Here is a 23,904-nt window from a genome sequence, read left to right as displayed (position 1 = left end):
TATTGTCTTCATGCATGTGCTGGCCATCACTGAACTGAGTGACACTCACAGTCTGTAAAAGCATAGAACAATAGGCCAAGGGAGAAATATCAGACCATTCAGCCCATTGAGTCTGCTCTGCCATTCCATCATGCCTCGTTTAAATTCCTCTTTCACCCCCATTCTCCTTCCTTCTCCATATACCCTTTGTCACCCAAACTAATTATGTACCCATCAATCTCTGCTTCAATACCCAACGATTTGTATTCTGAGCCTGTGCCTGTTGTGTATTTAATATTTCTGTAATATTTGACTAATATGGTAAATGATTGTTTTGATTAAGCATTCTTTGTTGTTTAAATAATTTATTAGGTTTATGCTGTTTGTAAAGGTACATAAATGGCATATGGCACTACACCACGTCACATGTATGACCTCCTTAAAAGTAAAACAAAACTAAAGTAGACATGCGTTACTTCCTGACTGTGTTTTTCTTTCAATTAGAGTTATGTTTTGAAGTTACAAAACATAACAGTGGTGATATATGTGTGTAGGATTTCTTACTCTTGTAGAATAATGACATTCCTGACAAAGGGGGTCACTCTGCTTGGCAGGAGAGACTTGCTTCTGGTATCAACATCATCCTGATGTTACATTGCAGCCAGCTCCTGTTAAAACTGTATTGATCTAACTGAAGATTAGAAGTACCATTGTTTTGTGACTGGAGTTTGACATCCTGATGAACCTCTTCTGCTCCCTCTCCAAAGCCTCCACATCCTTCCTCTAACTTACTGACCAGAATTGCATAAAATATTGCCATCTTACCAAAGTTTTATACAGCTGCAAGTTCATTGTTTATAGAACAAGCACAGAGCACAGAACAGTCTAACATAAAACAATACTCACAATGGCTGTGCCAATTTAAACTAATCCCATCTGACGGTGCACGGTCTATATCCTCCAGTCCCTGAACTTTTTGAATTTAATACTTTGCACTTTGTATCCTTATACTCACCTGGCACCAGCACGTAAGTGCGTTCACAAGAGGTGTACAACAGCACCTCTACTTGCTTCAAAGTTTGTGTAAATTGGGTATGTCACCTAAAACTTTGACAAACTTCTATTGATACACAGTGGAGAGTATCCTATCTGGTTGCATCACAGTATGAGTACACCAATGCCCAGCAAAGGAAGAGCCTTCAGAAACTGATGGATACAGTCCAGTCCGTCACAGGAAAAGCCCTCTCTAGCACTGAGCACATTTACATAGAATGCTGCCACAAGAAAGCAGCGTCCATCACCGAGGTTCCCTACCATCCAGGCCAAGCTCTCTTCCCACTACTATCATTGGGCAGGAGGAACGGAAGCCTTACGTCCCATAGCACCAGGTTCAAAACCAATTATTACCCTACCACCATCTGGCACCTGAACCTGGAGAACTTCACCTGCCACATCTCTGAACTGATTCCACAACCTACAGGCTCACTTTTAATGATATTTTTGCAATTCCAAAGAATTGAAAAGAGATATTTTTATTTCTCCAAGTCGTCATCTTTTGCATATTGTTTGTCAGTGTTCGTGTACCGGTCATCATAAATTCTGTTGTATTTCTTTATTTTCCTGCAAATGCCTGCAAGAAAATGAATCTCAAGGTAGTATATGGTGACATATATGTATGTTGATAATAAATTTACTTTGACCTTTGACTTGACTTTGATCACCATAGCTACTTGTGCTGCCTAGAGAATTATTCAGACCCGACACAGGAAGATGACCTGAGACAAGTTCTTGAGTTAGAAGCAGGTACTGAAAATACATTGGCATTAATAATGTACTGGAACAACATAAAAAAGAATATTATTTATAGAAATGGATTCCAATTCATGTCGATGAGGAATTTCTTTAGCCAGAGGGCAGTGAATCTGTGGAATTCATTCCCACAGATGCCTGTGCAGGCCAAGTCATTGGGTATGTTTAAAGCAGAGGTTGATTAGTCAGGTTGGTGAAGGCTATAGGAGAAGGCCAAACAAAGGGGTGATGAGGGATGGTAAATTATCCATGATGGAATGGCAGAGCAGACTCAATGGGCCAAGTGACCTAACTTTGCTCCTATTTCTTTTGGTCTTAAATATATTGCACTTCCATAAAACAGGCAATGGATGCATCATATACCACACATCCCATGGGCCAAATCCAATCATGAGCATTGTACTAGACAAGCCCAGCTTGGTGAGTGCTATTCAAAATCCCCATATTTCCCCGCAGCACCCTCTGGATTGGAGTATTCCCAGAGTGGATACTGTTGACTGACAGTGGACTTTGTGACAAAGAGACAGTCAAGTCAGCTCACTTTTAAGTCACTGACATTTTGGAAGATGCAATGTTATCATTTTTCAGTTGCTCTTCAAGGCTTTTATTATATCTCCAACTTTTTTGAGTGTTGACATATACTGTAAAATTTGCATCCCTTCGATTTAAAGGAACTAATATGCAAGATTACTTAGAATCAGATTTAATATCACCAGCATATGTTGAGATTTGTTCTTATGCGGAAGCAGTACATTACAATACATAATAATAAAAATTGTAAATTACAATAAAGATATATATTTATATTTAAGAAGTTAACTTAAATAAATAGTGCAAAAAGAGAGAAAAAGTAGTGAGGTAGTTTTCATATGTTCAATGTCCATTCAGAAACCTGACAGCGGAGGGGAAGAAGGTAGCTAGCTGTTCCTGGCTCGTTGTGTGTGCCTTCAGGCTCCTGTGCCTCCTTCCTGACGGTAGCAAATGAGAAGAGGGCATGTCCTGGTGGTGATGGAGCTGATTGGTGTTCACAACTTTCTGCAGCTTATTTCGATCTGACCGACGACCCCCCCCCCCCCCCCCTCCAATGGAGGAAGATGGGGGCAAAGCATACAGCACAATCATGTTGGGAGAAAGTCAGGAATTTTGCCGAGTGCATAATGAAGCAGCCTTAAGTTTTGTTGCGAATAAAAATCAGGTGAATTAGGTAGAAGTTTGAAAGTATGGCTAGAGGGCTGAGACAGCCGGCAAATTGTCCTGCGCCTTAGTGTAACACTACGCTGGATGAGTGTTTCATGTCAATGATTTCTATCAAAAATATCTCGACCTGAAATGTTAACACATATACTCTGACTTTCCGGTTACTGTTTGAGCATGGAGGTTGTCATGGTTTACACAACGCGGAAAGCTGAATGGTTGCTGGTTTCCGCTGGGGGATTGGACTGAAGGTGCTGAAAATCGGTTAGCAGTTCCTTGTTTACATGATATATATTAAAAAAACTAAAACTATAACTCGGGACATATTTTAACCTCACGAGCACTTCGACACTTAAAATTAAAATCACCCCGCAGTACGGCCACATGCTTGCGCTTCCACGATACGTTTTACGCATGGAATTCCGTCACTCGGCGACATTGGTCGTTGAGGTTACGTCAGCTCGCTGATTGGATACATTGATGGGATCACGTGAGACTATTGAGCTGTTATCTGTCAGGCTGATGTATGTGTTATATTGGCTGGTGTAGTTTGCAATTGAAGTTAAGAGTCCGGTTGCTTTAAAGATGTTTCAAGAACTGAATAATATTCTTAATACAACTCCCGAAACGTGTGAGCAGGTAATGAGCTCTCTTACCGTTCCAGGCTTCCTGCAGAATGTGTTGGGGTGTGGGGAATGCACTGATTAAACCGGGATTGGCGGCAGAATTGAGCTTTTCTAGGGCCGCGGTGGGAATTAGAGAAAGCATGACCTTCTCTAACTCAGTCGCTCCTCTAGTTGTGGAAACTAGAGTTGTGCCCAAAACTGCAGGAAATTGTAGACACAGCCCAGCACGTCACGTAAAGCAGTTTCCCTCTGTGGACTCATGTCTTTTGCTGCCTTGATAAAGCAGCCAATCTAATCAAAAGCCCTACTTTTCCTAGACACACACAAAATGCTGGAGGATCTCAGCAGGCCAGGCAGCATCAATGGAAAAGAGTATAGCCGACGTTTCGGGCCGAAACCCTTCGGCCTGCTGAGCTGCAACAGCATTTTGTGTGTGTTGCTCGGATTTCCAACACCTGCAGATTTTTTGTTGTTTGTGATTGAATTACTACTCTTCCTAGACATTCTCTCTTCTTCCATCAGGCAGAACATATTAAAAAACTTGAAAATACATCTTTCCAGGCTCAAGGACAGCATCTAAGACGACTGAACGGCCCGCCAGTAAAATAACATGGACTTTTGACCTCACATTCTAACTCATTAAGGTCTTGCCCCTATAGTCTACCTGCATTGCATTTTCTCTGTATGTGTAACACTTTATTCTGCTTTTTGTTGTTGCTCTCCCATGTACTATCTCCATGAACTGATCTGTATGGACGGCATGCTAAGCTAGTTTTTCACTGTGCCTTAATATGTTTCAATTTACTATTGAAATATTTGTTCCCCTACCTGTAGCTAATTTTCTTTACTTTGTGATCGGTGCTTGTGCTTTCAGCTACCTTGATCTCAAAAATCTTAAACTGTATTCACACTTTACCTAATTCTCTTTTATACAGCTGTGCTTAAAGTTCTTGCATTTGACCAAGATATTTATTGGCCACTTGTCCAACATTTGCTGTGATTTTTGTCAAAATTAATTAATACTGCATTTCTAGGATGCCATAGCATCTTATGCTCTATATGAATATTATTTCTGCAGCTGGTCACAATGAGACAAACTGTGAGCCTCATTTAAGATTAGGAGATCCTAAAATACAAAATATTACAATACAGAAAATTATTAGAAAATTCAAGGCTATTTTCTGTTGTCATTCTGATATCTTGGCATCCTTATCTGCTTTAGAACTATAGCATACAGGCAGTCATTAAGTCCACAGTAGATCATTTCAAATGTACAATGGTGTTTTCCTCAAGACTCTCCATTGCAGTACATCTTCTGCTTTGACTCTGCACTATTTTATTTTAGAGACAGTGAGGAACAGGCCCTTCCAACCCAGTGAGCCACACCACTCAGCAACCAACCTAGTTAACGCTGGCCTAATTACAGGACAATTTACAATGTCCAGTTAAACTACTAACTGGGGTACGTCTTTGTGAATGAAGCCAGAGCACCCAGAGGAAACTCACACGTTCACAGGAGGAACATCCAAACTGTACAGGAAATCGCGGAATTGAACTCTGAACTCCAGTGTCCCAAGTCGCACTTACTGGTGCACTACTATTATGAAGTTGCTCCATATCTTCCTAGTCACAATCTTGACAGGAATTTAAATTGATCTTTGTAACTGGCCCACAGACTACACAAAATAACTATTTGCATTTTCTTTACCTCTTCATACTTAGTATCATAAGTTAAATTTAATGTGTACTACTTTTTGGTTATGTAGTCTTGGTCTTCTGACCAAATTTAATTGCTTATCAGTCTAATCTGAATGTAGAGATATTCTCTATGTTCCCTATGGCTTTTATATGTGGAATGTCTAAAATCTTTTAACTGATCAAACAGAAAATGCTGGAAGTATTCAGCAGATTTGGCATCACCTTGAAGAGAGTTAATGTTAAAGAAAGAGAGCTGGAGGAAATCAGAAGGTTGGGCAGAACCTGTGGAAGAAGAGGAATGGTTGATGATTTGGATTAAGTCCTGATGCTGCATGCATTTATTACTGTAAACTTCCCTATCCAGAATTACTGTGAAGATTAAAGATAGTCAGTGTCCTTTCTTGAATTGTCATCTGCATTCCTCAAATCTGCTCAGTTATCTCCATCTTAGTGTTTTGTTTCTGTTTCAAATCCGGGATATTGGGATTTTTTCACACCAATAACATCACAACTGCACCCCACCCACCTTAACAATCGACCATCTCTTCCTAGATCATTAAATACTGGTTCACGTTGACCCTTTCTTATACTTGTAGTGAATTCTTTACCTTCCTTCCAACGTTCCTTTGATGGCTATTTTTATTTTTTTTGAGATACAGTGCTGAGCAGGTCCTTCGGTCCAACGAGCCGAACCGCCCAGCAACCGCCATGCTACAATGGCATTTTTGTTACACGTTGGCTCTTATTGCATCCAGGTATATTGCCTCAAAATGACTCGATCTTGTTAAAGAAGAACATAACTTGTAATACTCTCCTTCAAGTAAAGAAATAAAATAAAATCAGTAAACACAAGATCAATTGAGAAAAGTGGAGCTAATACTTCAGATACATTGCTCATTGTCAGTTATGAAAAAGTTACGGATCAACTGCAAGGGTGAGAAAAGATGGAGCAGGAGATGTATGAGGTGATTGATAGAAAAGTTCAAGACCAATGAAAGCTCACCAAGAGAAATTTGAGAAGTTACCAAAAAAACTCTGTAAGCACAATATATATCTTTCTTGTTTTGTATTTACTTCCTCCTAATTCCACTCTATGTAACTTGGTTGGTTTTCAGCTTTTGTCTTGGCTTCTAAGGCTCCACAATATTTTTCAATACTAATTTTTGTTGTGACATTCAAATCTGGCCACTTGGTGCTGCTGTAGATAGCTCCACAAACTTGTTTCACAATATAGAAAGAAATCAAGGAGAATTTAGAACTTTGAAGAATATTCATGGTGTCCAGGCTTTTAAAGTTCAAAGTAAAGGTATTATCAAAGTATGCACGTATTACCATATACTACCTTGGCTTTCTTTTCTTGGAAGTGTTTACAGGAAAAAGGAAATGTAATAGAATTTTATGAAGAACTATACATGTGCAGATAAAGACTGACAAACAGTTAATGTGCAAAAGAAGACAAACTGTCCAAATAAAAAAAGCATGAGTTGCAAAAGAGTTCTTTAAAGTGAGTCTGTAGGTCATAGAATCAGTGCAGAGTAGTGATAAGTTCTGCTATTCATGCCATTTCAAGGCTCCTGTATCTCCTGCCCGATAGTAGTAGCGAGAAGAGGGTATGGTCTGAATAGTGGGGTTGGTTGATCATAGACACAGATTTCCTGTGGCCATGCTCCATGTGAATGTATTCACCAGTAGAGAGGACTTTGTCTGTGATGGGCTGGGCTGTATCCACCATTTTCTGTAGGATTTTCCATTTGATGTTGGTCACTTGATCAGAAAGAAGTTACTGTGCTACGTTTACCACTTACTGGTTTGTGTGTCATGTGATAAATTTAATTTCGAAGCCTACTCAATACCTTCCAAATTTCTACTCTTATCAGACTTTTTCAGGGCTCCATGATTTCTTCATTTCCTGATGGTCAGAAATTAGCTGCGCCCTCTCAGTGCAGTCTTAGCCTGGCTCTTTCACCTGGCTGGTTAGTTTTTGTTAAATGCTAATCTCCTTACTGTTGTTGTAATTTTTAATCAGTGCTGTTCCTTGTCACAATGTCAGTCTTATGAGCAAGATCTGTTGGATAAGAAAGTGGCGTAGAATGTTACAGTGGTGACCTACTATATTCTGTTGTCTTTAATTTCTTTCATCCCACTTCCCTTGATGTGCACTATTGAAGTTCCTTCTTCAAAAAAGACAAGTGATTTTTAAAACCATTTGTTGTTATCAAATTTTGATGGAATCTTTCTTTGTCTCTTTTTTTCTGGAACTTTGAGAGAGAAGTGTTTTAGCTTTTTAAAAACTTAATATCCCAAAGGTGAATTAATTGAAGCACATGTTTACAACCTGTATTTTTTTTATAAATGTTGATGCAACTTGTATACTGCCCTGAGGATGTTTGTATGTGGATTAGCTTTGGCTTGTTACAGGTGTGTTTAAGGTAAATGGGGTGATTGTTTGTAATATTTATGGCAGGTGGATCGGGCATGAGAGGATAAGGAGAGTGATTATAAATCTGTTTGGAAGTAGGCAATGCGTAACTGGCATTGTAAAATAGCATTCCAGCAGAAAGTGGGCTGCTCACTTTATCAGCACACACAAAATGCTGATGGAACACAGCAGGCCAGACAGCATCTATAGGAAGAAGCACTGTCGACAGTGCTTCTCCTATAGATGCTGCCTGGCCTGCTGTGTTCCACCAGCATTTTGTGTGTGCTGTTTGAATTTCCAGCATCTGCAGATTTCCCCGTGTTTGCTCACTTTATCACTTCACAGTTATAATGGTATTACTTTAGGCATTATAGTCACTTAAGATGTTGGGAATGGGAGTAGCTGTTTACGCATGAAAAAGTTACACAGGTAACACCATTCATATTGAAATGTGCTCTTGGCTTCACATGACCAGGGCACAGCTTAATAGCTCATGAAAGATCTTCAACCGGTAAAATAATGTTTTTCTTTCTCAATGGATTTGGTGGTTGTCCATCGTGTGCGACAATGACAGAAAAGATGTGCAGGAGAGTTGTTAAAATGGAAAAGCCGTTGCACCGGGGCATTTCCACTCTCTTGACCTCAGAAGTTCAGGTCAAGTAACACAAAGGGCATCACAAATTGGGGTCTTTCTCGGTTGCATTGGGCAACTGTGATGCCTTCTGTGCCTTGTCGTGTTCTTCTCTCTCTACGGAGCGTTGCAGTACTGCCTTCCGTGCTGTTGGATCTCACTGTAGATCTCATCCGCCCAGTCTGCCGGAGGTGACTTCACGTGCTGGGACAGACATGTCCCTATCTCACTGGGGTATGAGGCCACCGGCTACCCTCACCTGGTTTAGCCCACCTGTCGAAGCGGTGTACCGGGGTGTAGACGCAGTCGCAGGTAAGCAGCTGCTTGGAGCTCAGTGAGAGCTGAGTGTCCGGTGGGGACCAAAAGTGAGTGATCTGCCCCAGAATGGACACAACAAACCCCTTCACCAGAGTTGCTGCACCTTCCTGGACACCCCTCTCCATGGTGAAATCTTGATGTACAGTATTTTTGGTTCTTTTCCTATTGAGACTGGAGACTAAGGATAAATCTGACTGAGGGTTTCTGTGGGGGGTGGGGGTATCATGAACTGGGGACCTAACATTAAAGATGGCCATTCATGAATAAAACTGGTCACCGCATTTATCACACGTAGTTGGTGTAAAAAGAGGCTTGAAACTGAGGAAAATGATGCTGATCTGGGCAAATGGGGTTTTTAGAACTTAGATCGATTCTCTTAACTTAAGAATGCCACAAAGAATATGGAGTTAGGTGAAGGATCATGATGTAAACAAAGAGAAGGGAATGCCTCAGATGCTTAGTGAAATCCATAATCTCGAAAGCTGTCATATACAACTTTGCAAGATGAAACAATTGTAAAAATGAGAAAGAAGGAAGGCAGCAGAAAGGAAATTATAGACCAGTTAGCCTGACCTCAGTGGTTGGGAAGATGTTGGAGTCAATTGTTAAGGATGAGGTTATGGAGTACTTGGTGACAAACGACAAGATATGGCAAAGTCAGCATGGTTTCCTTACTGGAAAATCTTGCCTGACGAGCCTGTTGGAATTCTTTGAGGAGAATACAGGTAGGATAGATAAAGAGGATGTAGTGGATGTTGTATATTTGGACTTTTAGAAGACCTTTGACAAGGCACCACACATGAGACTGCTTACCAAGTTAAGAGCCCATGGTATTACAGGAAAGTTACTAGCATGATTAGAGCATTGGCTGATTGGTAGGGGGGCAGCGAGTGGGAATAAAAGGATCCTTGTCTGATTGGCTGCCAGTGACTAGTGGTGTTCCGCAGGGTGTGGTGATGGGACCGCTTCTTTTTATGCTGTATATTAATGATTTAAATGATGGAATAGATGACTTTGTGGCCAAGTTTGCAGATGATATGAAGATTGGTGGAGGGGCAGGTAGTGTTGAGGAAGCGGGTAGGCTGCAGAAGGACTTAAACAGATTAGGAGAATGGGCAAGAAAGTGGGAAATAAAATACGTTGTTGGAAAATGCATGGTCATGCACTTTGGTAGAAGAAATAAACATGTAAATGATTTTCTCAGTGGGGAGAAAATCCAAAAATCTGCGATACAAAGGGACTTGGGAGTCCTTGTGCAGAACACCCTAAAGGTTAACTTGCAGGTTGAGTCGGTGGTGAGGAAGGCAAATGCCGTGCTAGCATTCATTTCAAGAGGTCTAGAATACAAGAGCAAGGATCTGATGCTGAGGCTTTATAAGTCACTGGTGAGGCCTCATTTTGAGTATTGTAAAGAATGCTGGGCTCTTCAACATAAAAAAAGATGTATTAGAGGGGTCCAGAGGATGCTCACAAGGATGATCCCAGGAATAAAAGGGTTATCATACGAGGAACGTTTGATGGCTCTGGGTCTGCACTCATTGGAATTTAGATGGATGAGAAAGGGTCTCATTGAAACCTTTTGAATGTTATGTTACGTACCCCGTAACTGGGTGTCTTACCAGCAAAGATAGAAGTATCCGTTGGAGTCTGGTACTATTTTCAAAACTGTGTTTATTAGTAAAATATACAAATCAATATCAACAATGCAAATATACAGATAATACACATTAGCAATACTAAACTTAAAAGTGTGGGTATAATAATAATCAATAATAAACAAGTTCTATCATTGTCTAGGGGATAAGGAATTATGGGAAAGTATAAAGTTCAGTTCAGTTCATGTAGGCTGAGGTAGTTGTTGGTCAATGTGTTGTAATTGTTGGAGAGAGAGAAAGAGCGAGCGAGCAAACAGTTATGACCCCTCTGTCCTTTAGCTGGACCGTTCTTCTATGGTGGACTTGTCACCCATGCAAGGGTGGACACACACACAAGCCCCCACCGACCTCGCTATAAACACTGAGTTAAAATTGACCGATCCTTCGTTCGGTCTCCGATGCCCCACACTTTTCTCGTGGGTTCCAACACTTAAACAGTGCTCACTTGTGTGTTTCCTGGTGTGTCTGAGGGGTGTCTCCCCAGACCTCACTTTTATCCCTACTCACGGGGTCTCAGGTGTCAATCAGTTTTGAATGGCTTAGCCCATCAAACCAGCCCACTCCGGCTGTCCACTGAGGTATTTTAATGAACAGAATAGTACCAAGTAAACAGCCCTCTCCAAAAGACATAACAGTAAATCAATGGCTCCTCTCCTCTCTTATCAGCAGCAGATGTTCCAACTTGTTTTCCTCTTATCTTTGTCTCTCCCTCATTCTCTCTCATGAGCAGCGTGGTAACAGTAATTCTTCCAGGGGAGGGGGAAACATGGGCAACTCTGTACCCTTCTGCCCATCAGAGTTGTTCATCCTTCGTAACAGTTAAAAGGCCTAGACGGAGTAGGTGTGGAAAGGATGTTTCCCATGGTGGGGGAGTCTAGGACAAGAGGGCACAGCCTCAAGATAGAGGAGCATACATTTAAAACAGGTGGAGAAATTTTGTTTGCCAGAAGGTGGTGAAGTTGTGGAATTTATTACCACAGGCAGCTGTGAAGGCCAGGTCGTCGGGTGTATTTAAGGCAGAGCTTGATAGGTTCTTGACTGGACATGGCATCAAAGGTTAGGAAAAAGGCTGGGGAGTGGGGCTGACGAGGGGGATAAAAAAGGATCAGCCATGTTTAAATGGCAGAACAGACTTGATGGGTGAAATGGCCTAATTTTACTGTCTTATGGTCTAAATCCTTATCCCCTTTCAGGCCCTGCTCTTCCTCATCTGCCGGCCAACCCTTTGCTTTCTTCATTACATTGATATGAACTTCCCTCTGATGGTGAGATATCGCAGAGTGTGTGGAAGGTAACTCAAATAGGAATCTTGCTCTTAATGTTTTCCTTTTATTTTCTGAAACAGGGAATAAGTGTACTCCTTTGTGACAAGCAGACTGATGGAAGTTTCCTTGTGCATCATTTCCTTTCTTTTTATCTCAAAGGTGAGTGGTGTTTCCGACTTGGGTGCAACATTGTATTTGGTGTGTGCAGAATGCCAGAAATCCTATGCTCCTGAACACATGAAGCTTTCTGAGGTTGTACAGGTTCTTTTAGTGGAATAAGTATCTCGCTGATTTCAAGAGCTCATGTCATTATTCTGACCCACCTTTTTATTCTGGTATCTTCCCCCTTCCTTCTCAGTCCTGAAGAGGGTCTCAGCCCAACACATTGTCTGGTTGCACTTTTCTATAGACGCTGCCTGGCCTGCTGAGTTCCTCTGGCATTTTGTGTCTGTTGCTTTGGATTTCCAGCATCTGCCAACTTTCTTGTGTTTACGATTGGACACATCATTATTGTGTGTTGTGATGGATGGATGGAGGCTGGTTTATCAAGGAATATCCAAGGTCAATTGAGATAACAGATACATACATTATAGCCGCCTCTGTTTGTTCTGAAAAGAATATATCATGTTGACTGTTTATTTATGATTAAAATTTAAGTTCTGGAAATACCTATCAGGTTCCATGGTATCTGTATGCAGATGTCTACTTTCAGGTCGATGGCCTTTCATTAGAAGTGAGAATAATTGGAATTACCGTAGATTCCGTACTACAGAGCGCACCTGATTAAAAGCCGCAGGCTCTAATTTTAGAAAGAAAATCAATTTTGTACTTGTACAAGCCGCACCGGATTTTAAGCCGCAGGTGTCCCACGTTGTAATATGAGATATTTACACAGAAAGATATTACACGTGAGGATTTTTTAACTTTTAATTAAATCTCTATGGTAACATAAACAAATACATATTGCAAATGCTTTTTTTCGAACCGTGCCTGTAACACGGCTACTTTTAAATATACATACGTATCGGTAACACACAAATTACGTTGCGTATACTTTTTTACTGAACAGTGCACGAACAACATTCCAATATCTCCTAACAACTGGTAAAAAAATATATATACTGCAGCCTACCAGGAAAAGTTATTGATCGCCTTTAACTTAAAAGCAGCGTTCTCGCGCGGGTCTAATGCCGCTCGCCCCCACCTTCCCGTTTATCGCAAACCGGTATTTCCCACAAGACGCGGCGAAACCGGATGTGACATCATAGCATCCCGGGATGTAGTACAGAAAACAAATATAGTTAAAACACTTCTAACTTTAACTAGAAAATACTAACAAATGAATTACTAAGCAAAAATATTATAAACTAAATAACTGCCATAAAGGCAGCACAATGCTTTTCTTCGAGTGTTTTCCATGTTGATGAGGGTGAGTACAAATGACTGATTTACAATAATTTAATTGTGAAAGTGCGCTTGATTTATCGTACAATTTCATTGGACCTCTGTGAACTACTCATCAATTTTATTGGTCTACTGTTACGAGGCAAAATGTTTTTGGCGGCATGAAAAAAAACCATGCATTAGCCGCACCGTAGTAAAAGCCGCAGTGTTCAAAGCTGTTCAAAGCGTGGGAAAAAAGTAGCGGCTTATAATCTGGCATCTACGGTAAGTTTTATGATTAAGAAAGCAAGATAAAATAACAGGAAAGAAAGATGACTTGCTGTAAAGTGGAATGAACGCAGGGAGAAATGAATTGATAAAAGGTATGATCTTGCAAGATTAAAGAGACTTCTCCTTGAACATATTTAAAGATTTTTCCTCAGCTGCTGTCTGTGGTAGAGAATTTCGCTGGTTCACCAATCTGTGAAGAAGTTTCTCCTTATTTGAAAAAGGATCTACTGATTTTCATGGCATACATGATGAATAAACTGTTCTTTGGCTTCCAGCCAGGTACAGATATCAATTTTAACTGAAGCCACGGTGACAAACTCTGCCATCTTCATCGGGAATGATGCCTGGGCTTGTCTAGTCTAGAAGCATTAACACCCCTGTTGTCTGTCCCTCCTGATTGGTCAGTCCTCTTCCAACCAGGTTTCCGCTGTTCCACCTTGCTTATAATTGAATTCCAGTTCTTACTTAGATCAAGACCTTCGTCTTTGTTAAAATTCTTTTCCTCCAATTTTATTTCGATGACTTCCTTCACCAGGCGGTCCCAAAAGCCATTGGTGCAGCAGAGTAGTTTTGTGCCGTTGTGTGTTCTGCTACTACCAATTTCTCCAGGTAAGCCAAATGATTAATCTAATTAGAGTCAAGGTGGGACAGCAGAAACTGATTGGATGTGGACTAACCAATCAGGAGGGATGAATGACTGGGATATAAATACCACGGGACTAGACATGCCCAGTCATCATTCCTCATGAAGATGGCAGAGTTTGTTATCGAAACATCTGTTAAAATCAATACCTGTACCCAGCTGGAAACCTGAGAAGAGTTTATTTCAACTTATTAAATTCCTAAATTCCTACCTTCTATACTTAGGCTGTAACTCTTAGTTTTGGACTAGCCTACCAAAGGAACTTCCTTACTACATTTACTCTGTTCTGTCTATCTAGATTTTCTAAGCTTCAATGAGTTCCTCTGTAATTTCTCTAAACTCTAGTGGATATAAGCTCAAGCATCCCAATCCTTCATTCTCTGTCAGTCCTGGAATTTTTGGAATCACTCTAGTAAACCTTGCTGTATTCCCTCTATAGCAGGGGTTCCTAAACTTTTTTATGCCATGGACCAATACCATTAAGCAAGGGGTCCATGGATGCCAAGTTGGAAACCCCAGCCCTATAGCAAGAATATTCTTCCTCTGATGAGGACAAAATCACAATACTCAGGGTAGTGTCATCAAAGCCAGATGCAGTTGATGAAAGACATTCCTGCTCCTGTACTCGAATCCTCCTGCTATGAAGAACAACATATCATATTCTTCCTTCAACAGCTGCTGCAAATGCATGCTTATTTTCATTTATTAGTGTACCATGACACCCAGTACATGTTGTACTTCTTCCTTGACTAATCTACCACTGTTCTGATAATAATCTGCTCCTTTGTTTTTTGCTATCAAAGTGGATTTTCTCTCAAGTCAAGTTCATTGCCATTTAGCTATATACATTTGTTTACATGTCGTCATATCGGTCAGACATTTGCCTGTCCAAACCGCACTCCAGCCTTTCGACAAACTCATCAAAGCTCGAATCCCCACCCACATTTGTGTCATCACAAACCTGAATATATTACATCTACATTTAATCCTCTCATCTTAATTTTTGGTGGATATTTTTAAAAGCTGCACTACCACATCATTCACTGTCTACCATTTGGAAAAAGACCCATTTATACCTATGGATTACTTATTGTTTGCTAATCAGTTGTCTGCTTCTAATATCTTGGTCTCAAAATAACATGCTTTAATTTTGTACACTAATCTCTTAAAGTCCATATATCTATTCTTCCCCCCCCCCCCCAATCCATTCAACTAAATGCATATTCAAGAAATGCCAGGAAATGTCAAGCACATCTTCCTTTTCATAAATGCATGCTGACTTTGAGAGTTGCTACCACTGTCTTCCAATACTCAGCTATTACAGAATTTTCCCACTACCAATGTCAGTGTAAATGTTCAATAATTCCATTTTCTTTCCTTCTTTATAAATAGTGATGTTATATTAATTGGCCTCCAATCTACAGAAACTGATTCATTTTCAAATCTACTATTTCTATAGTCATTCCCTTAATCACTATGGGAATGTTCACTTCCAGCCCATAGGGATTTATTGGCCTTCAATCCTTCCAGTTTCCTTCACTGCATTTCTCTACTAAAAATGCTTTCCTCAGTTCCTCCCCTCACAACATGCTAAATTTCCTCATGTTTCCTGTGGTTTCCTCATTTGTGAAAACAGAGCCAAAAAGCCCTTCATTTTTCTCCTCTTCCCACCAACGCCCCTCATGTTCTGAGCAAGAATTGCTAACCCAATACGTTGATGTTTCTCCTTGCATGGATATTGTTCGGTTAGTTGTGTTCTTTCAGCATTTGCTTTTATTTGTTTGGTTTGTGTGACATTTCTTTCCCGTTATAAATTCCCCTTCTGATTGCCTTCACAATTTCTGTTCCTCAGTGTACCTACAGAATCTTTTACAGTTGTGTTTTATGTTCTGTGTAAGCTTGTTTTCGTACTCTACTTTCCTCCTCCCAATTAATCCTTTGATGCTCCTTTTATTCAGTTCCCATCTGCTCCCTGTCCTCAGCTCTTTTGCTTTTTCAGGGCAGTTTATACATTCTCTCTCTTGGATTCTTTACAAATCCAGTTGAAGTTCAACCATTCTGATCCTGCTGTGGCTGGTCCAACATTAACCCTTAAATATGATTTCTGATCTCTCCCAACCCCGGTTTCATTATTATTGTAATTTCCTTCACTTAGACTCAGAATTTTCAACATAAATCAACAACATATGTTTCCATCTTAATGAAGTATTCTTTTGTATGATGGTGCAAAGCCACCTCGAGAAAAGCTATCAGATTGCTAATTCATCCATTTTCTGAGGGCAGCAGGATATCATAGCAGTTGGTAAAATGTATTACAGTACCAGTGACACAGGTTCAATTCCTGCTGCTCTCTGTAAGGAGTTTGTACATTCTCCCCATGAATGCATGGGGTTCCTTTGGATGTTCCAGTTTTCTAACACATTCCAAAGCTGTGCACTGATTTGGTCACATGGATGTAATTTGGCAGTGCTTGCTCATTGGACCGGGAGGGCCTGTTACTATGCTGTATCTCTAAATTACTCACTGACGAGTTTGGGATGGCCTGCTTGCTTTCTGATTGGTTCCTCTATCTATAGGCCTAAAAAAGCCACTATTATTTCTAATGTGCTGTACATGTGGATTCAAGAGGACCATTATTACTGACGTTACCTTTTGTAAGTGCCTCTAATTTTATATTTAATGTCATCCCCAGCATCACTACTGAGTCCCGATGAAGGGTCTCGGCTTGAAACATCGACTGTTTACTCTTTTGCACTGATGCTGCCTGACCTGCTGCGTTTCTCCAGCATCTTTTGTGCGTTGTTTAGACTTCCAGCATCTGCAGATTTTCTCGTGTTTGTGATTGGACTACCACTGTTTAAAGGTCCAAGTAAAATTCCCACTAGTACTTTCTGCCCCTTGGTATTTTTAGCTCTAGCCATACGGGTTTGATATGATCCAAATCAGTATCCTTCCACAATGTTGTGCTTTAACTCCTCTTTAACCAGCAAAGGTGCACTACTGCCTTTTCCTTTTTTTGCCTGAATTTCCTAACTAGTAAACACCCTTGTATATTCTGCACAGTCGTATTGTTTTGTCATACGCACAAGTGCATGTATGCGCAGGTGAAATGAAAAACTGACTTGCAGCAGTTCTAATCCTAATTCAGCTCTAGCCATGTCTCTCTCTCTCTCCTAAATTCCAATTATTATACCCATTTTTGTTCACAATTCATCCACATTATTGCAAATGCTCTGCACGTTAAACACAAGGCCTGAGAATCAGAATCAGATTTATCATCACTGACATATGTTGTGAAATTTGTTATTTTGCTACAGCAGTGCAGTGTGAATTCATGAGAATTACTGTAAGTTAATAAATAAATGGTGCAAAAGGTGAATAACAAGGTAGTATTCATGGGCCATTCAGGAATCTGTTGGTGGAGGGAAGAAGCTGTTCTTAGAACTTGGACTGTGGGTCTTCAGGCTCCTGTACCAACCCCCCGATGTGAAGAGGGCATGCCTCAGAAGATGAGGGTCTGTAATGGTGGATGCCACCTTGATACCTCTTGGAGGTGGTGGGGCAGTATGTGCCAGTGATGGGACTGGTAGAACTACAACCCTCTGCAACCTTTTCGTGATTCTGTGCACTGGAGACTCCACAGCAGACTGTGATGTAACTAATCAGATTGCTGTCCACTGTGGATTTGCATTTAAGACTTTTTGTCTGCTTGGCATCATTTTGCACTGTGTTCCACTTGATTTTCACCCTCCATTTCTGTCTTCCACTTGTGCTTTTACTCTCCTTTTCTTTGTTTTTCTTTCCTCTGCCTCAAATATCATAGGTTTCCTTTCTTTTGTCTTTTTGTCTAATCCCTTCTTGACAGCACAAGAAAACATTCCCCCAGGATGTTGGCCCTGTTTCTGCCCAAGTGCAAACTTTCCAACTTTTACTGGTCCAACCTTTCCAGAACTAGTCCCATTGTTCGAGGAGTCTGAGCCTCTGCACTTTACACAATTCCTCTAGCCATGTACTAAGCTGATGTATCATCCTCTTTTTGCTAACTAGCATGTGGCACTAGTAGGGATCCTGAAATTACTACCTTTTTCTAGCTTTTAATTTACTTTGTTTCCTTAATTTCAGCTTGAAAAACCTCATCTTTTTTAACTGCCATTAGTATGGATATATACATAAAAATGGACTGTTCACCCCCTCCCCTACAGAATGTCCTGCAGCCACTCAGAACATCCTTGACCCTGCCACCAAAGTTACAACATACTATCTTAGAATCTTGCTTCTGGCCACAGAAATTCCTGTTCTTCCTCTTTGCTGTTGACTACACCATCTTAATCCTTGTGATTTTAGATGTCTTCTCACTGTCCTTTATACCATCAATATTAGTGTCATCTGCAAGCCTTGTGGATTGTGGGCTTGCTGCCTCGGATTCCTGGTAAGGATTTTTATATACTGTGCATTGACTATGGAATACATTTTGCAAACACATCCGAGACTAATCTTGTGCTCACTTTACCTCTTTCTTTCATTCACTCATTCATATTTCTCTTTCTTCTCCAAGTAAATCAGCTGTAAATATTAGACCTGCTCAGTGTGGCTTATTTAAAGATTTGTTGATGATTTCATCCCTTCTATTTGGAGATTGGATATAATAGGGGCCTAAGTTTGTTTAGGCTCTTCAGATTTTCCATGAGTCATATTTTAAAATAAACATTCCTGTGGAGTATAGTTTCTCCTTGTAAAGAATCCAGCATTAGAATAAAGCAACTGTATTGGGGGGTAATTGTAGCGGAGGTCTTTTCAGTTGCAACGGGAAAGACTAAATTTGCCACATGAATGGTGTGATCCTCAAATTCAAGTTCATAAGTTTATTGTTATTCAATTGGATACATATGCACAGCCAAATGAAGCAATGTTCCTCCGGACTAAATGCACAATACTGTACATATAACACGTAAAGTAATATTATCATAAGTTAACAGATAATAAAATAAGTTTTATTCTCCATGTGCTCATCAAAATGTATTTCAAGCCAGGTCTATTGGCATCTACCTGTATACATGTGTATATTTCACATATATAACCATATAATGTATACAGAAACGAGACATTTCTCTTTTAAAGCACTGCAGTACACATAACCCACATACCTTATCATAGCTTATAAAGGTAAGGATAAAATCTACATAGGAATCACACATAAATACTAAAGTGTATTTGAGTTTTCTATTGAACCAGCTAGTGAATAGAAACATTTTTGAAGGTTTTCATTGCTCCCTTCCTCTCTAGCTCCTTTTGTCCTTACTCACATGATTGTGGCATGCAAGCCTTTCATCTTTTTCTTCAAAGAACAAGAATTGTAAGTTGTATATTGTATACATTCTCTGATATAAAATGGAACAAGTGAATTAAAATGGTAGAGAACAGAATACATAAGAATTTGCAGGACCTTTGAAAAAGGCAAATATGTAAAGGAAAAGAATTTGATTAGTGGAGCTAATATTGGCACTAGTGGAATGGTGGGAGTGGAAGGTATGAGTGGCAGATAAAGTGAAGATGTGGGGCTCTCAACAAATCAGAGGCCAAAGCAAAGGTTCTTTGTCAAAAGTAAAGTTAGCTTGCAGTCAAACTGTCAGGAAGGCAGGTAGTGATGGGACTTAGTTGCAGCCAACAGGCTGAGTATCAAAATATCAGGGATGCAGAATGAGAAAGGATGGCAAATAATGGTACTCAAGGTGTTATACCTGAATGTGTGTAGTATAAGGAATAAGGAAGGGTAAGACAAAGGAACACATACCAATCCTTATAGAGGGATCAGAAGTGGAGAGAGTGAGCAGCTTGAAGTTCCTGGATGTCCAGGTCTCTGAGGATCTAACCTGGTCCCAACATATTGATGGAGTCGTAAAGAAGGCAAGGCAGCAGCTATACTTCATTAGGAGTTTGAAGAGGTTCGGCATATCAACAAATACACAAAAAAACTTCTATAGTTGTATCGTGGAGAGCATTCTGACAGGATGCATCACTGTCTGGTACAGAGGGGCTACTGCACAGGACCGAAAGAAGCTGCAGAGGGTTGTAAATCTAGTCAGCTCTGTCTTGGGTACTAGTCTACAAAGTATCCAGGACATCATTAGGGAGTGGTGTCTCAGAAAGGCAGGGTCCATTATTAAAGACCTCCAGCACCCAGGGCATGACCTTTTCTCACTGTTACCATCAGGTAGGAGGTACAGAAGCCTGAAGGCACACACTCAGTGATTCAGGAACAGCTTCTTCCCCTCTGCCATCTGATTCCTAATTGAACATTGAAGCTTTGGATGCTACCTCACTTTTTAAAAAATATACAGTATTTCTGTTTTTGCACATTTAAAAAATCTATTCAATTGATTTTATTATTTTTAAATTTATTTATTATTTTTTCTCTCTGCTAGATTATGTATTACATTGAACTGCTGCTGCTAAGTTAACAAATTTCACATCACATGCCAGTGATAATAAACCTGATTCTGATTCAGAGATGATCTTATTGCACTATCACAGATTGCCAGGTACGATGTAGCCATCACTGAATTGTGGCTGAAGGTTGTAGTTGAGAGCTGAATGTTTATCGTTACACGTTATATTGGAGGGATAGGAAGGTAGGCTGAGGAGGTGGTGTGGCTATACTGGTAAAGAATGGTGGAAAGATGTGACATAGGATCGGAAGATATTGAATCTTTGTGGGTTGAGTTAAGAAACTGCAAAGTGAAAAGGACATTTATGGCAGTTATACACAGGCCTCCCAACAGTGGCTGGGAGGTGGACCACAGATTACAACAGGAAATAGAAAAAACATTGTCAAAAGGACAATGTTATGGTAGTCATGGGAGATTTTAACATGCAGGTCGATTGGGCAGATCAGGTTGGTCATGGATCTCAAGAGAGTGAGCTTGTTGAATGCCTAAGAGGTGGCTTTTTAGAGCAGTTTGTTATTCAGCCTACTAGGGGATCAGCTATACTGGATTGTGTGTTATGTAATGAATTGGCGGTGATTAGGGAGCTTAAGGTAAAAGAACCTTAGAAGCAGTGATCACAATATGACTGAGTTCAACTTGAAATTTGATAGGGAGAAAGTAAAGTCTGACACAGCAAGAGTGCAGTAAAGAAAATGACAGTGGTATGAGAGAGGAGTTGGCCAAAGTAAATTGGAAGGAGCTGCTGGCAGGGATGTCAGCAGAGTAGCAAAGGTGTGCGTTTCTGGGGAAAAATAGGGAAGGTGCAGGACATATGTATTCCAAAAATGAAGAAATACTCAGTAAAATAGTACAACCATGGCTGACGAGGGAAGTCAAAGCTACTGTAAAAGCAAAAGAAAGGGCAGACAACAAAGCAAAAATTAGGGGAAAGATAGAGGATTGGAAAGTTTTTAAAAACCTACAAAGAGCAACTAAAAATTATTAGAAGGGCAAAGGTGAAATAGGAAAGCAAGCTGGTAAATATCAAAGTGGATACTAAATTTTTTTCAGATGTGTTAAAAATAAAAGAGAAATGAGAGTGGATATAATACCACTAGAAAATGAGGCAGGAGAAATAATAAACGGGGGACAAGGAGATGGCTGCTGTATCAGTCTTCACTGTGGAAGACATTAGCAGTATGCCTGATGTTGTGCTGTGTGAAGGAAGAGAAGTGGGTGCAGTTACTATTACAAGGCAGAAGGTGCTCAAAAAGCTGAAAGACCTAAAAGTACAAAAGTCACCTGGACCAGATGAACTGCACCCTAGGGTTGAAAAAGAGGTAGTGTTAGAGATTGTGGTGGCATTAGAAATGATCTTTCAAAAATTATTGGACTCTGGCATGGTGTCAGAGGATTGCAGAATTGCAAACATCACTCCACTTTATAAGAAAGCAGGAAGGCAGCAGAAAAGAAATTATAGACCAGTTAGCCTGACCTCAGTGGTTGGGAAGATTAGAGTCAATTGTTAAGGATGAGGTGATGGAGTACCTGGTGACACAGGTCAAGATAGTACAAAGTCAGCATGGTTTCCTTCAGGGAATATCCTGCCTGACAAATTCATTGGAATTCTTTCAGAAGATTACATGTAGGATAGATAAAGGGGATGCAGTAGATGTATATTTGGACTTACGGAAGACCTTTGACAAGGTGCCACACATGAGGCTGCTTACCAAGTTAAGAGCCCATGGTATTACTGTACCGAAAAGTTACTAACATGGTTAGAACATTGGCTGATTGGTAGGGGGCAGCGAGTGTGAATAAAAGGATCCTTTTCTGTTTGGCTGCCGGTGACTAGTGTTCCACAGGGGTCGGTGGTGGGACCATTTCTTTTCATGCTGTATATCAATGATTTAGTTGATGGAATAGATGACTTTGTTTCCAAGTTTGCAGATGATATGAAGATTGGTGGAGGGGCAGGTAGTGTTGAGGAAATGGGTAAGATGCAGAAGGACTTAAGAAAGATTAGGAGAATAGGCAAGAAAGTGGCAAATGAAATACAGTGTTGGAAAATGCATGGTAATGCACTTTGGTAGTAGATGTAAATGTGTGGACTATTTTCTGAATGGGGAGAAAATCCAAAAATCTGAAATGCAAAGGGACTTGGGAGACCTTGAACAGAGCACCCTAAAGGTAAACTTGCTGGTTGAGTCGGTGGTGAGGAAGGCAAAGGCCAGGTTAGCTTTCATTTCAAGAGGTCTAGAATACAAAAGCAATGATGTGATGCTGAGTAAAAACACAAAATGCTGGCAGAACTCAGCAGGCCAGACAGCACCTATGGGAGGAGGTGATGCTGAGGCTTTATAAGGCACTGGTGAGGTTCCATTTTGAGTATTGTGAATAGTTTTGAAAAGATGTGCTGGCATTGGACAGAGTCTAGAGGAGGTTCACAAGGAAGATTCCAGGAATGAAAGAGTTATCATATGAGGAACATTTGATGGCTCTGGGTCAGTACTCGCTGGAATTCAGAAGGATGAGGGGGGGATCTCATTGAAACCTTTCAAATGTTGAAAGGCCTAGACAGAGTAGATGTGGAAAGAATTTTCCTATGGTGGGGGAGTCTTGGACAAGAGGGCACAGCTTCAGGATAGAGGGGTGCCCTTTCAAAACAGAGATGTGGAGAAATTTCTTCAGCCAAAGGGTGGTGAATTTGTCAAATTTGTTGCCATGTGCAGTTGTGGAGGCTAGGTCATTGGGTTTATTTAAGGCATATATTGATAGGTTCTTGACTGAACATGGCATCAAAGGTTACAGGGAGAAGGCCGAGAACTGGGGTTGAGGAGGAGAAGAAAAAGGGATCAGCCATGATTGAATGGCGGAGCAGACTCGATGGGCCAAATGGCCTAATTCTGCTCCTATGTCTTATGGTCTAAAATAGGATCAAAATAAGTAATACATTGCAGGAAAATACTGAAGGATGTGAAGCAAAGCCAAAGAGCTCTGCAATGGTTCTGTTGTTTCCCTCAGGTTTTGGAAGCTTTCCCAAAGTTCTGCACAATATTTCTGTTGCAAGGAATATAGCAAATAATGACTTTGTATTTGTCCTTGATGAGAAGCTATATTCATTAAACATGATTATGAATTTGCCTTTAATGAAAATGATCCATTTAAAATAGATGCATCTTTTCTAGCTATCTATGGAATTGAAATTAGAATTTTTGATCAATATCATTGTGATTTGTGTGGCTAGACCTGTGGAACAAGTGAAAGTAGCTATGTGCTTAGCTACATAGAGGAGGTAGAGTGATTAAACTGGTTTAAGGGTATACTTAAGTAGAATTTCACCACCCTTGATTTTGTTACTAGAAGGGAGGATTTGACAAAGTTCTCTTTAATGTGTCCTCTGTATTTACATACGTTACACTTTGAGAAAATATGATCTGTAATGAGGTTCCTTATTCAGCCTAGATAGTTTCTACAATTTTAACATTTATTTCCACAAATTGAAAAGGAACATTTCTGATGTTCTTTACAACTCAATGAAGCTGATTTGATTAAAAGCAAAAAAAAA

General features: G+C 40.3%; 1 protein-coding gene across 1 annotated transcript in view; it reads left to right on the top strand.

Annotated features, from left to right (window-relative positions):
* Positions 1–3,478: 3,478 nt before the first annotated feature.
* elp6 (elongator acetyltransferase complex subunit 6) overlaps positions 3,479–23,904 on the top strand; it is a 44,011-nt gene continuing 23,585 nt past the window's right edge. The window contains exons 1-2 of the mRNA XM_073048877.1: positions 3,479–3,621; positions 11,675–11,753. Coding sequence (XP_072904978.1) covers positions 3,568–3,621; positions 11,675–11,753 — 133 coding nt within the window. The 5' untranslated portion in view covers positions 3,479–3,567. The remainder of the gene's footprint in view (positions 3,622–11,674; positions 11,754–23,904) is intronic.

Source organism: Hemitrygon akajei, chromosome 1 (assembly GCF_048418815.1).
Source record: "Hemitrygon akajei chromosome 1, sHemAka1.3, whole genome shotgun sequence".
Taxonomy (NCBI): domain Eukaryota; kingdom Metazoa; phylum Chordata; class Chondrichthyes; order Myliobatiformes; family Dasyatidae; genus Hemitrygon; species Hemitrygon akajei.
This window is presented reverse-complemented; position numbering and strand designations above follow the sequence as displayed.